Source organism: Carassius gibelio, chromosome A14 (genome assembly GCF_023724105.1).
Source record: "Carassius gibelio isolate Cgi1373 ecotype wild population from Czech Republic chromosome A14, carGib1.2-hapl.c, whole genome shotgun sequence".
Lineage (NCBI taxonomy): Eukaryota > Metazoa > Chordata > Actinopteri > Cypriniformes > Cyprinidae > Carassius > Carassius gibelio.
The window spans coordinates 8,582,059-8,597,058 of record NC_068384.1 but is presented as its reverse complement, the minus strand read 5'-3'; the positions used below and the strand labels follow the sequence as shown (position 1 = coordinate 8,597,058).

Genomic DNA, 15,000 nt, shown 5'->3' with positions numbered 1-15,000 from the left:
GTAATGACACGGTAATGACACGGTAATGACACGGTAATGACACGGTAATGACACGGTAATGACACGGTAAAGACCCTGAGTAATGACCCTGGGTAAAGACACGGTAATGACACGGTAATTGACAGCGTCACTCTGCTGATCTGGAGCAGCTCAGATCTGACCCCTGCTGACCCCGTCTCACCTTGATGGTGCGCAGCGGCCGGTCGGGGTTGTTCCTGTCCAGGTAGTTGATGTATCCAGACAGAGAGACGCTGAGCAGGTGGTTCTTCTGCCACAAACAGCCCAGCTGCTGGTCCAGAACACCTGAGCCCAGGTTAAAGGTGGTGACCGCCGTCCCGCTGCCCACGTCCCACAGTTTGACCGTCTTATCACCTGACGCTGAGATCAGCTGTGTGCTGTCCGGACTCCAGCTGACCTGAGGAAGAGCATCATCATCATCATCATCATCATCATCCTCCTCCTCATCCTCACGTGTCACAGCGTCTCTGAAGAACACTCACAGCGTAGATGCCTCCCTCGTGAGCCTTCTCTCCTCCCAGAGAGCCCAGCTTGTCTCCAGTCTTACCATCGTACAGGAAGATCTGAGCAGACACAGAAACACAGGTGAACACTGCAGAAGAAAAGCTCAATGCAATGTTCAAAAAAATATATTTATTTTTTAAATGAAGATGTAAATCAATATTATCAATATTATCAATATTGCTAAGTTATCTTTGTACTATTATTATTTTATTAAATAATCACTTTATTTTAAACTACACACACACACACACACACACACACTTAATATGTTAAAAGATTTATCAAAAAGCCTTTTTTTCTTTGGACCGTTTCTTACAACAGTGTATTATATATTCCATTATTTTTTAAACTATTATCATAAAACAATATTTATATTAATGATATAACTACAAACTGAAGTGACTATTTTATAATTAAATGCACAATTTTTTACTCCATAATTGTGCAGTATAAAATAATAATTTTAGAATATAAAATGTAAATATAGTAATACATCGTTATATAAAATCCTAATGTCGATGATTATTCTAACAGATGTGAAGGAATAACGGCTCACCTGTCCGTCAGCTCCGGCTGAAGCGTAACGATTCCCGTCCGGAGAGAACCGCACACAGTTGACGAAGCGACTGTGATCCTGCGCACACACACACACACGGACACACACACACACACGGACACACACACGCACACGGACACGTTTGAGCTGAAGAAGGAAATGATCTGATAGCCATCGCTCAGGATATGAGCGGCCCGTCCGTATAAACACGTCTGATCTACAGCAGAACACAGGCTTTTGAAAGTCAAGAATTTATGATTAGTAATGTAACTTATATTTCATTATAAGTAGAGCTTTTGGAGCATTTTAGAAATTCTCTCAAATTTTTGGAAGGTTACTAGAAATTTATGCTAATATATATTTTTTATTACATTTTTACAACAGTATTATATCTGTCTTATTTGATATAATTACATTTCAATTAACATTTTTAGTTTAAGCTGCTGCACGGTCGAAGATGTAACAACAACAAACTGAACAACATCCGGCGGATCAGAAGCGCTTGTGTGAGGCGGATCAGAGATCACACACATCACTAATCGCTGATCTGTTCAACAGAGTGGAGAGTCTGCATCTGAACGGACTGGAGCATGTGTGCACTCACACTGATGGTGCACTTGAACTTGAAGGGTGGTCCCTCCAGGAAGGTGGTGCAGGCGTCATCACTCCCCGTCACCAGACGATACGGACGCGTCTGCTTGAGGTCCACGCTGTTGATGATCTTACTGTGACCCACGATCTCTCCGACCGACGAGCCCGAATCCCAGAGGAAGACCGCCCCGAACCTGCACACACACACACACACACACACACACACACACACACACACACACACACACACACACACACACAGAGACACACACAGAGACACACACAGACACACACATCAGCGCTGGGGAAACTTCTTTTTAAAAGTGATGCGTTACTCTCAACACTGCAGAGGACAGGGGCGTGGCCTTCAGCTGTCACTCACTTCTCTCGCCCCTCCCCCACCACGGCGATCCTCTTGCTGTCTTCGGTCCAAGCGATGTCCTTGATCTTCCCTCCGAAAGGCTGGTACTCGTACTTCAGCAGGTGCTCCTTCTGCGTCGTGTCCCAGATACGGATCTTCCCTGACACATCTGCACACACACACACACACACACACACACACACACTCTCTCAAGAACCGCAGGAACACGGGGCGGACCTCAGAGCTCAGACGGAGCAGCACTCACCCCCAGACGCGATGTAGAAACCACTGGGAGCGTATTTGGCCACGATAACCTGATGAGGATGCTCGGTGTAGACGTCTGCGATCGCTGGGTTCTGGAGGAGAGAGAGAGAGAGAGAGAGAGAGAGAGGGAGAGAGAGAGAGAGACACAGAGAGAGAGAGACAGAGAGAGAGAGAGACAAAGAGAGAGAGAGAGACAGACAGAGAGAGGTTGGATGTGAAAAACTACTAGTTAGTGAGGGCTATATTAAAATGTTGCACATATATGGGCCGTTCAGATTACTTGTTAAAGTGCAATGAAATACCTTATATCTGCAGACAATGTGCGTCTGTGTGTGTGTGTCTGTCTGTCTGAGTGTGTGTGTGTCTGTCTGTGTGTGTGTGTTACTATAATTTAATTTAATTTACATTAACGGTCGTCTCACCTCGATGTTCCTGATGATCACACTCTTGCCGTTGGTGTACAGGAAGTTGTTCCCTTTGGGGTCTCCGCCCAGGACCTTGGCCACGCCCCTCTCCATGTGAGGAAGGCTGGCGAACACGCTTTCTGCGGACGAGAAAACATCTAAAGTTCTTCTGAAGTTATATTCTAAGAGGAGTTTCTAAAGATGGATTCTGAGAGGGTCATAAGAAAAATAAAAACTAAAAAAGTAGCTGCTTGAACATTTTTCAATAGAGTATAATACAGACAAATCTTAACTCCAAGTCGCTAACTTAAGCTTTTTCTTGATTGTTACACTTTATTTTAATGTGCACTTGATACATTGTAACACTGAGTAATGTTAATTAACTACATGTACTTACTATATGGTTATTTGTATGTAATTATGCATAATTAATTGTTATTATAATAGTAAGTACATGAAACATGTAACAAGGACACCTTAAAATAAAGTGTTACCAAACTTGCAATCCTTTTTCTCAATGTTAAAAGACTAACATGTGTTCGTTAAACAACATTAATCATCTATTCAGTACATGAAGGAAATGAGAAGAACATCAGTAGACAAAAACAATTTAGAAAAGTAAGTTCATCTCAGGATTCTTAAAGGATTAGTTCACTTCCGGAATAAAAATCTCCTGATAGGGAATACACAACAGAACTATTATCTGAGGTTAGATGATGCAAAGTGTATCCTTAATGTTCTGTGAATCAATCTGGTTTCGGCAGAGCTACAAAAATAATGACCGTTTTTTCAAACACACCCGTCTGCCATTGGGCAATCAAACTGAGAGCCCCGCCCCCAAACGTGCATCATTGGCCAAATCAGTGTCAGACTGCTAATGATGCTCAACACACTGACGGGTGATCGATTCCAAGTTTTTCGGAGTCGACTCCATATACTTTACATCAAAACAGGGTCAGGAATAACACAAGACTGCAGTCATTGTTACATTTGATTTATTTTCCCCGACACAATGCCTTAAAGTCCCTTTATTATTAAAACAACACACGTTTGGCGTGGCTGCCCAAATGAATCCAAGTCCACGGCTGGAGTCGACTCTGACTCCGGGGTTATTCAGAGTCAAGGAATCGACTCTTTTGGAATCGACTCCCCATCACTGTCACTGATCAATGTTTGGGTCTCGTTCACAGGTTTACACACTTCAGACTGCGCACTATCATATAAATACACACTTTAAGCATTGACAGACACCTCCCGTTACAAACACCAACCTCCTGGACGTGAATAACCATGTTATTAAAGTAACGTTACTGTGGATATGCTTCAGGCAAGGATCCGAGCAGACTGAACCAGACCATTAACTAACACAAACACACACAAAGGCTGGTCACTTACTGAGCTCGTAAGACATCTCGGCTTTACTTCTCTTCCGGTGAACGAATGAATGAGCTGCTGTGTGACTGAAGGCGGCTGGAACGGCTCGGGATCCGTGCGCTTCTGTCACCGGCGGAGCGCTGAACGCGGAAGAAGCGGCAGCGCGCGGACGGCTCGGCTTTGCCCATATATAGTAAAGAGCGTTCGGGCTGGTTCAGACCTGCGCGCACACACCCGACCGGAAGTGACGGAGAACGGGAGAAAATGAACGACGGTGGTGTTTATGATCATGCTTTCTGTAAACGTCAATATTGTGAAATATTATTGCAATTTAAAATAACGGTTTTTATTTTAATTTTCTTTAAATTTTAATGTATTTTTGTGACTCACAGCTGTATTTTCAGCATCATTACTCCAGTCTTCAATGTCACGTGATCTTCAGAAATCATATTAATATGCTGATTTATTATTAATATTGGAGATGGGATTTTCAGGATTCTTTTATGAATAAAAAGTTACAAAGAACAGCATTTATAAACACTATCAACATTGATAATAATCAGAAATGTTTCTTGAGCAGTAAATCATCATATTTTCATAATTTCTGAAGATCATGTGACACTGAAGACTGGAGGAATGATGCTGAAAATACAGCTGAGCATCACAGAAATACATTACACTTGAACATATTAAATTATAAAACTAATATTTTAAACAGTAATAATAATTTACAACATTACTGATGAAATAAATGCTGCATTAATAAGCAGAAAATACTTCTTTAAAACACATTAAAAATCTTACAGACCCCAAACTTTTAAACAGCAGTGTATATAATTAAGTTATTGTAAAAAAAAGAAAAACACTTTTATTCAATGCAGTGTTTTTTAATAATTTCCATCTGGAATATTTTATTCTGAAGGACAATCACAGCATCCATCCACTGTCTTTCTTCAGTTTCTATGAATAACTTGCTAAACATCAATATCTCATGTCCGTGTGTGTATGTATTTGATATTAGCAGCCATTAGTGGGACATAATGTGCATCCAGCCGATCATTATTGTAATGTGATATGAGACTCAGACCACACTGGACATGCTGACTGCACATTCTGTCTTTATATGATGAATCATCACAGTACGGAAGGAAATGCTGTTTGACTTGTGCTTTAGGATGTGATGAGTTCATTTTAGCTGACTCTAAATAACCACCTGACAGTCATATTTATACCCTTGTAACTGAAATAATGAAGATTCAGTGCGACAGCCTTCAGTTTAGCTGGAACAGCAGATAACTGCTATTTATCAATGAAAATAACCACTCACTAAATCTGTTTTAGGATTAATAATGGAGGTTTATGCTTTGGTTGAGAAATGGCTGCTGGATTGTTTTAGATGTGCAACTTTATGCTGCAAAGGCATAGATTGTGTAATGCTGCTCAGAGGTGGCATAAATGCATTTACACAGCCATTACAGCCTGAGGTGGGTCACAGAAAACATCATTTCAATGCTGCATTGTGTAACACTGGGTCTTGAGCAGCCACGGTGCAGCCTTAAGGGAGTACTTCCAGAATAAAAACAATAATTCAAAAATGCACCCCGGTGTCATCCGAGATGTTCATGTCTATCTGTCTTCAGTCGCAGAGAGATGAAGGTTTGTGAGGAAAACACTCCAGGGTTTTTCTCCATGTAATGGACTTCAAAAGATTCATCTGTGTGTCCAGCTTCAGAAAGAAAATCTCCATCTCATTTCCTACTCAAACTTCAAAATCATCCCTAATCGTTGTTTTACCGTTGTCTTTGTGAAGGGCGTTTGACTTTCTTTGCAGGTTTGCTTTGTAAACACTGGATCAGTGCTTTCGCGATTACATCATGTGTGAAGTCCAGCTAGTGCTACACCAGCATTTGTGGTTAAAAATATATGTTTATTTCAGAAAATGAGTGATGGTTTCTCTAGATAAGACTCTTATTCCTGTAGAGCTCTTTAAATCTGCACTGAAACTGATTAGATCTTTAACCCCTCGATCCTCATTGGCTTTCTTTGCAATGGAAGACAGAAAGACATGAATATCTTGAGAAAGTAAATTATCAGACTTTTATTCTGGAAGTGAAATAAGAGGTGTAAAAACACTTTTCCTTATTATATTGCACAAAAACACAAACACGTTTCTTGCAGTGGAACTCCAAGCCAATTTTGTTTACAATAAAACAATCCAACTTGGGTTTAAATCTGGGCTTGTTTATCTTTTAAAAATGATGCTAATAGAATCACCTTTTCTACAAATGGGCTTGGCCAGTATAACCACATACATATGTACACAAGACTAAGAACTATTATATAATGAGAGTCATGTTCTGTAAACTGAACAGAAGTGGACACGTCAGTTTTTCACGAGCGCCATCTTGGCTCATGTTAAGTTAGAGGAAGGGAGTACAGTGCTGTCGAATCTACAGCTTTAGATGAATCCAGCGACTAAACCAACAGGTATTTGACTAGAACAGAAGCTCTCAGATCCATATTGTGGCATCAATCACCGTTAGCGCGAGCAAAAGGTGTGTCTTTGTGTGGAAGTCCTGCTGCGCAATGCGGGTGCTCGCGTGAGCTGTAGAGCTCTACTGCAGCCAACAGCCAATCAGAGGCGCGATCACGTCACGCGCCCCGTGCACCCGCACCCACACACTCACACTCTGCGCGGTCACGGCAGCAGAAAGAATACAATGCACGCCACCCTGGTGAGAAAATAATGAAGCAATGGACGAATTAAACGCATCCGTCGCTCTTTTGAGAGGAGGACGCTTGTAACGCAAGGTTAGTGTTTTAACGCATCGCTGTTTTCTCCGGGGACGCGCGTGCGGGGCTCGGCTCAGGCGTGACGGGCACACGCAGCACACAATTCTCATCCTATTTAGATCGCCTTGGGAAATGAGTGATTACTGTGTGCTGTTTATCCCCTCAGAACAGGAATCTCCTCCTGAGAGCAGCAGATCAAACTGAAAAAACATTAGATGCTCGTGCACATGCAATTTAAATGCACAGTGCAATTAAGAACTAACAAATTCCACTGCCTGAAAAATGCATCTATTTAAATACTGTTTTGCATGCATTTATGATGTATCAAATTTGTTTTGTTTTTGCTGTGTTGATAAAAAAATATTCCCATAAAAAAGTTTTATTGCATTTAGGGTAATAATAAAAAGTGATTTGTTGTTTGTAAAGTAGCCTTTGGTTTATTACTAACTTTACTAATAAATATGATAAAACTACAGTTAGTATTGGTATCTAGTGTTTGTAACAAATAAGTAAAAAATCCGAATCAAGAAGATTGACTATATTATGCATTGAGGGGCTGATTGCTACTATGTAAAAATGTATTATTGTTCTTGCATTTTAATTTATAGTCAAACGTTTTTACCAAATATTGGTTTCACACTGGATTTGTGAATACTTTTTTTTGTTGTTGCCTCAAGTAATTATGGTTAAGCACACAAACTAGTCATTTGTGGACATCAAAGATTATTTTGATTAATGCAAATTTAGTGAAGATCACATAAAAATTGTATGCCCAAAAATAAAATAAACAAAAATAAACAGAGTTTTTTTTTTTTTACCAATACATTCAAACTTTATTAACAGAAAATATGTTTTTTTAAAGGGAAACTTCAAGCTGATGGTGGCGCTAGAGAGTTTGACTTGTAGAGCCCAAAACTGGCCACTGGACATTTTAGACCATGTTCTTTTTTGTTCTATATTGATAACCTGGGCTGACCGATAAATTGTGATTAACACTAAATCTTGTGTAACTCAACCTGTCTAGTGCGATTATTATATCGCGAAGGCTGCGATTATGTTTTATGTGAGCTTGTCGATGAAGCATGGCTCTTTGATCAGTGGGAAGAGCTGCTTCATCTGAAATCACTTCGAGTTTGAGTCGCTTTTTTGTGCATTTGTAAAAGCAACACTCTTCAAACTTCATCATTATAAATATACTATCTTGAAAATACCTGAGAAGGCATGAAGAACAGTGAGAAAGATGCCCATTGGGACTACAGGGTCATGGTACTTCTTCTGCGGGGCATATTTGGAGTTTCTGCGTGAGAGCGCCCTCTGGCTTTTAGATGAAGCAGCATTCAACCATACTTCACTGACAAGCTGCGCATTAAAAAAAAAAAAAAAGATTACAGCCAATTGCCTAATCTAGTGCAGCCCTGTTGGTTACCCATTCAAAACCTGGTCCTGATTATCCTGGGTGGTTATTAATCCATTGCAGTTTGGTTGTTATGGGGTTGTTAGTGGTTGCACTTCCAAATCTCTATCATATTGGTCACTATGTGGTTCAATTGCAAGATACCTTGAGTAAAGCTTGTTCTCAAAACAATGATTAAATAATAAACTTCTTTATAAAGTCTTTTTCCATGATGTGTGTATTCCTAAAGTGTGTGTCTGTTTTAATACACCATTAAATTCACTTTCAAGATGCACTAGTGATTTGAACATCACTAACAGTGTTGTTGTTGGTTGCGTCACAAAGTATTTATAGATGCAAGGTTCATAAACTAGTACAACATAACCAATGAAGAGAGTTTTATGTTACTTTTTGGATTGTATTCCATTCTAATTTCCCAAAACACTCTTTTTTTCTCACCCATTATGCAGGTACAAACTTACATCATACTGAGTCCAAAGGAAGGGATCCTAACTTGTCAAGAAACAGCCTATGTGGATCACTTATTCTTTGATTTGTGAACTGTACGATTGTTAACTTGATGTCCTGACCATGCGTTCACAACAAAGTTTCATGTCATTTATGAACAGCAAGGACAGTGCTATACCTAGAAAAGACTTTGATCGCCTGTGCTGTGCAAAATGTCGCTTTTCAACCAAGGACACTGACCTGTTCGAGAGGCACGTGTCCCATCATAAGGAGGTGACTTTCTCCTGTGCGCTCTGCAGCTATGTTTCCTACTCTAAAACAGAGTCTCAGAAACACATTGTTTTGCACACTGGCTCGTATCCGTACAGGTGTAGCTTCTGCTCGTACGGAGCCGTGCGGAGAGACTACATGGTGAAGCATATTCTTCGTATACACAAGAGAAATGCAGAAGAAGGCTTCATAACTGATTTTGTCGTATCCACCCCAGATGGATGTCCATCTGTTCCTGATGCTCTCGGGATTTCAGATTGGCCTGAAAGGAACGACCAGTGTGCAATTCCCAATTCCCATGTCGAACGCTCCAGTGGAAGTCAACCCGACCAATCATCTGTTATTAGTAAAACAGTGAGCCAAACCAGGGGTAATCGAGCTCGTATGACCTACAGTTTCACAATGCCATCTATGACCAATAAAACAACAGTCATTCCGGTTTCTAAGACTCAGTCCACCATTCCCAGCTGTGCTCCAAGCACCAGTCACTCGTTAGGCAACACGCCACAAGTGGTTCTAAGATCACGGGAGGCAAACAGCAACCTATTGAATGCGCAACCCTGTGCCGATGGGAGAAACAAGGTGGTTAGTAGCAGAACAGTTTCGGAAAAGATTATTCCGAAAGCTATGTTCCCAAGAGTCCATATTAGCTCTACAGCAACACTACAGCAAAGCCCAAAGGTTGGTGTTCCTGAAAAGGCAATGGCTTCAAACAACATTCCCAGAGTACAGGTCCGAGCACCTATTGAATTGAACACCCCACTTCGACCACTACTTAATGCGCCATTATCCAAGAGGAATATTCAGATGGATCAGACGGCTGGTCTGTCCAAAACAGGGCTTAAAGTTGGGACACAGAGACCAGTAGTACTTCCCAGCAGTCCAATCAAACGTCCACTGCACTCCAATGCAGAAAAGAGCAATCAGTCAAGAGCGACCTCCAGATCACCTGTAGGATCCTCAGCAGAGACATCGAGCACATTATCCAGTGTCCAAGTGGAACTGTTAGCGCCTTTGAACCAGCCAATTCAACACAACAAGCCTCTGACCGTGTCCTGTCCAGAGGAGATCAATATTCCTGCTGGGTGTTTGGTGGAACTGGTCGAGGTGAAAAATGTCAATGGGACTCGAGAGTTGGAGCTACGGTTGATCCCACCCAATGGGAGTCCGCAAGACCAGAAGAGCAATGTGAATGATCCTTCATCAGCCACAACTGGAGGCAGACTGTCCTTCAAATGCCAAGTTGCCAAAGGGTGTCCAGTCAGCCCATCCACGTCTTCATCATCTCATGAAATCAAACAGCAGCAGCCTTTATCATGCACCAAAGTTCAGACTTTCACAAAAACTGTTCAGTCAGCACACAAACCACAGTGTTCTTCAGAGACGCCAGCCAAGAGCAAACACAACCCCAAGACCAAGGATCCAGAGATCATTACGCTCGAAGGTCCGGCACGGAGTTCTGAAAGCCTTCCTGTGATCTCATCCGTTTTCTCTCTTTGTCCCACACCTAAGTCAACTCAAAGCATCTCAAAGTCCTCGCCAGAAATGCAACGGTGGAAGGTGGCAACAAAAGAGCCAAAGGACGAGGTGAAGAATGCAGAGCAATCACTAGTCTGTAGTATTCTGATTAAAAAGGAGGAAGCTGAGGACAAACCCAAAAGTGCTTCTTTGGGTCTCAAAGAAACAAAGACAGAGGATGAGACTAGTGCAGGCTCAGCAATATCTAAGACTCGTGTTCAAGTGAAAACATCAGAGAAACCCCTAAACAAAAGTCATTCAAAACAAGGTACATGTCTGACAGTGGCTCATCCATTGGTCGTGCCAAACCAAAACATTGTTCCATCAAACAAGGATGACATTTCACAGCAAGACAGGGGAAATTCGGTCCAAAAACACAATTCTTGTGTTTCCAACATGTATCCAAAAGTAGCTTTGTTCAGGATTCCCAGTTCTCTGTTGGAGCCCAAGAAGAAACCTCCAGAAGCCCCAACACGAGAGGAGAGTTTGATGGCACGACCGGTTCTCAGCTGCACGCTAAGCGAGCAGAACGTGTCTGGAAGTCCTGAGGTGGCCATCAAGCTGATACTAAAGAGAAACCTTTGTGAAAGTGAAGAGAAGCACCAAGACTCTCCACCACGGAAAAAGCACAAGAAAGAAAAGAGAAAAGCCAAGAAACACAGGTCGTCATCGGTTGGGACAGGCCTTTCTCAATCATCAAATGAAGGTCATCAGGAACTGAGGTTAACTCCTCTGAAAGTGGATCAGCGTATCAAGCTTCCTGGTCCGAATCAGCCGGTTGTGGTTCTGAACCACCCCAATCCTTCGGTTCAGAGCGTCAGTGTTGGCGTCCAAACCCTGAAGAACTATAAGTGGATTCAGTCAGAGGATCACGAGCAGGAACAGAGGGAACAACGTGTGAGAAAACGGCCTTCATTCAAGATGAAACTCAAGAAAGTTAATGGACAGAAGTATCAGGTAATCGAGTTCGTTCTAAAGGGAGTCTCGGAGAAACAGCTCTCGTAAAACCAGCTACATTCCCTTTTAGACACTTCATGTTTCTATTGATTTTCTTATGATTGTGCTATTTAGGAAAACTCAAGCAGGATTCTTTTAAAATTTAACGATAATAAAGCTAGTGGGTGACGTTGGTAGTTCGATGCCAATAAACATTATCTTGCAATTAGACTGACCAAGTTTTAGCTACTCTGGTCATATGTACTTGGGAATAAACATACTTTTTTCCAAAATGAACTAACTATTAATTAACCAGATTTTTCCCAGTCCTGCTATGTTCCACTTGACAGCTGCAATGACCAACAAGGCTCATCATGTGTATATATAGACTTTTTTTTATAAAAAGAAATGTAAAACTGAACTGTCAATACATAGAAGTTAAGGTTAAGAAAGCCTTAACTCTGAAACCAATGTCTGTTTTAGGATGTTGTGTGTTATTTGTCACGTCTATATACGTCTCACGTTTAAACTTTCACAAATGTTTGTACATGTGGCACTTTTCACTGAAATCACTGTCTTTTTTAATCATTATTTGTACATAAGCCTCAGTGTTGAAGTGACTCTTTTCTGATTGGTGTGCAGTGATTCATGGGTGTTGTTTGGGTTTGGTTTGAATCCATTGGTCTTTGTTGGGTGAGGCTTTGTCATTTGTGAAATTCAAACATATGACGTACAGTTAATGTGTTTTTGCAAATAAACCAAAAAAGTTTGCTTATATGAACTCAGTATTTTACAGCACACATTCATGCAATATACTATATCCAATATAATGTCCTTTTTGTAAAATGTATTGTCATTAGACAGTCGAGAGAGTTTGATGTGTTTATCTTTGTAAATCTACCTCAAATGATCAAACCTGTTACTGTTATTACTGTTATGTAAAGGGCAACTGCTCATTTTTAAATCTAAAACTGATTAAACAAGAAACTAAACATGTGACATGATTCATGAGTTTTAAGTCAAACTATAATCTGTACATCGTTCTGAGGCTTCAGAAGCATAATATTTATTTTAAATAATACACAAGACAGAAAAATTTTTTTAAGTGTGATTAAATAAAGACTGAAATGGATTAAAAGTTTCTGGAAAAAAGGTTGTGTGTGTTTTAAAATGTAAAAAATACTGAATCCTTTAGATATTTGATTTCTACTCATCCACATTAATAAACATTTGATTTTCTTTGCTTTATCAGATTATCTCTCTGGCTCTTTTTTGGAGTCTGTACTAGTCAAAGTCACTAAACATGTCTTCTAAAGTTAAAAGGTCAGTCAAAGTCTCAGAGATGTCGCGGGTCGTTTGTATTTGCTCTTATTTCAACAGCTCGGTCAGATCCTGCTTTGTGATTGGGTACATCAGCACACACTGCCTCCTCTGATTGGCTGCTGCGGAGGAGGAGGATTTCCGTCCGTCAATGAGAACGATGGGAAAGATGGAGTGGAACTTGATGATGTCGGTGACAGAATCAAACCTCTGGAAGACAAAGAGGGATGATGAAGCACTGAGTCTGGTCCTGCGACACTAAGAGCTCAGGTGTGACTCACGTCATTGGTTCTCAGGCCCGTTCCCAGAGTGTATTTGCTGATGTCATCACTGAAGCGGATCTGAATGTTAAACACTCTTTTGTCGTAAAACACAGCGAGGACCAAGGGCTCATAGGTAGTGTTCTTCGAGCAGTCGCGCACTAGAAAGGCTCCTTCCTGTGGACAGAAGTCTCATGTAAACATCAAAACATAATTCATGCATAATCCATATGTTTGTTTTCTGATTATGTGCTAAGTTCTTGAGTCACTGAGCTATAACGTCGGTCGTGATGTGTGTTTTACCCTGTTGACCAGGTGAAGAGCGTGTTCAGCGTCCACACGACTAACTGCACCAACATACCAGTTCTGATCCGCCAATCCCTGCACGACAGACAACACAGAGCCACTAGAGATTTTCCAAATGCATGTTATTGATCTTACTGTAAACAATCTGCTCAGTCTCACACAAAGCTGTATTTATTTGATCAAAAATACAGTAAAAACAATGAAGTATACTTCTAATGTAAATCATCTGTTTTCTGTGTGAATCTGTGTTAAAGTGTAATGTATTTCTGTGATGCTCCGCTGTATTTTCAGCATCATTCCTCCAGTCTTCAGTGTCACATGATCTTCAGAAATCATGAAAATATGATGATTTACTGCTCAAGTAACATTTCTGATTATTATCAGTGTCGAACACAGCTGTGCTGCTCAATATTTTTATGGAAAATTCAAACATAACACATTCATTTTAAATTTCTATAATATTTACTGTCTACTGTATTTTGATCAAATAAATGCAGCCTATTTACTCCACCTAAACTCCGCCCACACTTTAGACCCGCCTCCAAATGCGAGTGCCACGCCCATATTTCAGCATCCAATCAAGAACAGGCAGACAGAACTTAGTCTGTTACAAAGCTGGAAGAAAGCTGCACTGCTACTGTTGTGTATCTCTGTACCTGTGCAGGTTTGCTGTGGTTGGTGAAGCTGCCGTCGCTCTCTCCTTTAGCAGGAGGCCATTCGTGATGCTGCTGTTTCCTCACGTGTGAATCTGTAACGAATCCAGAGCGTTTGAGACGTGAATCTGAGCCGCTTCAGCTGTGATTCAGTGAGTCGTTTCTTACCGAACGAGCTCTTCTCGCTCTCACAGTAACTGCAGGAGCAAACACACACGGACACCCATCACACACATCATTCCTCTGATTACTGATGTTAAAGCACAGACTGTGTGACTGCGGTCAGTACCTGTCCAAATCCTGAGAGTCCAGATCCAGAGAAAACCTGTGAGACGTGTGACCTGCAGAACAGGTATATTAGATTTTATCATTACAGTTTATAAAAATCGATATTACATTGAAAAGGCAACATAACTTACCTGCAGATGATTGTGTTTTTACCTGAGGGTGAAATGGAGTATTATTCACTTGTGTGGGTTTCTTGAATACACAAAACCAACAGATATGATGCTTTAATAGTGATTTTTATCAATTTCATTTCATATTTGGAACATTTCTTTCTTTAATATTTGTTGGTCAAAATAATGGTTATACACTATTCTATGTGTTTGTGGTTTCATAAATGCTTCTCTGAAACGCCTTTAATAGTCTGTGTGCTGACGGGTTTCCACTGTGACAACATGCCCCGCTCTAGGGATCAAGCTTATTAACTCTATGTGTTCTCTGCTGTGACGTTCGGCTGTTTTTGCGTCAGTCTCAGCATGATTTCAGTTCTCTTCACAGCTCTTCCTCTCTGACCTACATGTGATATCTCTCTCTCAAACAGTTCCAGTCATGTGTGATGTTCCTCGAACTGTTCTCAAGGTTAACAGGCCTTGGCAAGTCTAAGGGAATTATTTGGAACTGTTTATTAAACACATGACTTCAATGTTTTTTTAATAGGTTATTACAGGATTCTGAAGAAAACTAGGGAAGATGAAGATGAATGAGAAGTGTGCATGTTTGGTAAAC

General features: G+C 40.9%; 3 protein-coding genes and 1 long non-coding RNA gene across 40 annotated transcripts in view; 2 read left to right on the top strand and 2 right to left on the bottom strand.

Annotated features, from left to right (window-relative positions):
* The window catches only part of LOC128027442 (uncharacterized), a 2,964-nt gene extending 2,934 nt beyond the window's left edge, over positions 1–30 (top strand). For all 37 annotated transcript variants that reach the window (XR_008186719.1, XR_008186718.1, XR_008186710.1 and 34 more), the window contains one exon: positions 1–30. This exon is cut by the window's left edge and continues 108 nt beyond it. This is a non-coding gene — a long non-coding RNA (uncharacterized LOC128027442).
* The window catches only part of wdr1 (WD repeat domain 1), a 10,020-nt gene extending 5,758 nt beyond the window's left edge, over positions 1–4,262 (bottom strand). Inside the window, exons 1-8 of the mRNA XM_052615046.1 lie at positions 4,094–4,262; positions 2,717–2,838; positions 2,296–2,386; positions 2,052–2,199; positions 1,683–1,863; positions 1,079–1,156; positions 501–581; positions 182–415 (exon numbers count right to left, since the gene is read on the bottom strand). Of these exons, the coding sequence (XP_052471006.1) occupies positions 182–415; positions 501–581; positions 1,079–1,156; positions 1,683–1,863; positions 2,052–2,199; positions 2,296–2,386; positions 2,717–2,838; positions 4,094–4,109 (951 nt within the window). The 5' untranslated portion in view covers positions 4,110–4,262. The remainder of the gene's footprint in view (positions 1–181; positions 416–500; positions 582–1,078; positions 1,157–1,682; positions 1,864–2,051; positions 2,200–2,295; positions 2,387–2,716; positions 2,839–4,093) is intronic.
* Positions 4,263–6,600: 2,338 nt separating this feature from the next.
* Positions 6,601–12,706, top strand: LOC128027423 (zinc finger protein 518B-like). Its single transcript, XM_052615039.1, has 2 exons — positions 6,601–6,883; positions 8,729–12,706. The coding sequence occupies exon 2, from the start codon at positions 8,850–8,852 to the stop codon at positions 11,517–11,519; it is 2,670 nt and encodes an 889-aa protein (XP_052470999.1). The 5' UTR covers positions 6,601–6,883; positions 8,729–8,849; the 3' UTR covers positions 11,520–12,706.
* The window catches only part of LOC128027424 (cytokine-dependent hematopoietic cell linker), a 13,960-nt gene continuing 11,276 nt past the window's right edge, over positions 12,317–15,000 (bottom strand). Inside the window, exons 11-17 of the mRNA XM_052615040.1 lie at positions 14,409–14,469; positions 14,279–14,330; positions 14,158–14,186; positions 13,993–14,084; positions 13,334–13,411; positions 13,052–13,207; positions 12,317–12,980 (exon numbers count right to left, since the gene is read on the bottom strand). Of these exons, the coding sequence (XP_052471000.1) occupies positions 12,819–12,980; positions 13,052–13,207; positions 13,334–13,411; positions 13,993–14,084; positions 14,158–14,186; positions 14,279–14,330; positions 14,409–14,469 (630 nt within the window). The 3' untranslated portion in view covers positions 12,317–12,818. The remainder of the gene's footprint in view (positions 12,981–13,051; positions 13,208–13,333; positions 13,412–13,992; positions 14,085–14,157; positions 14,187–14,278; positions 14,331–14,408; positions 14,470–15,000) is intronic.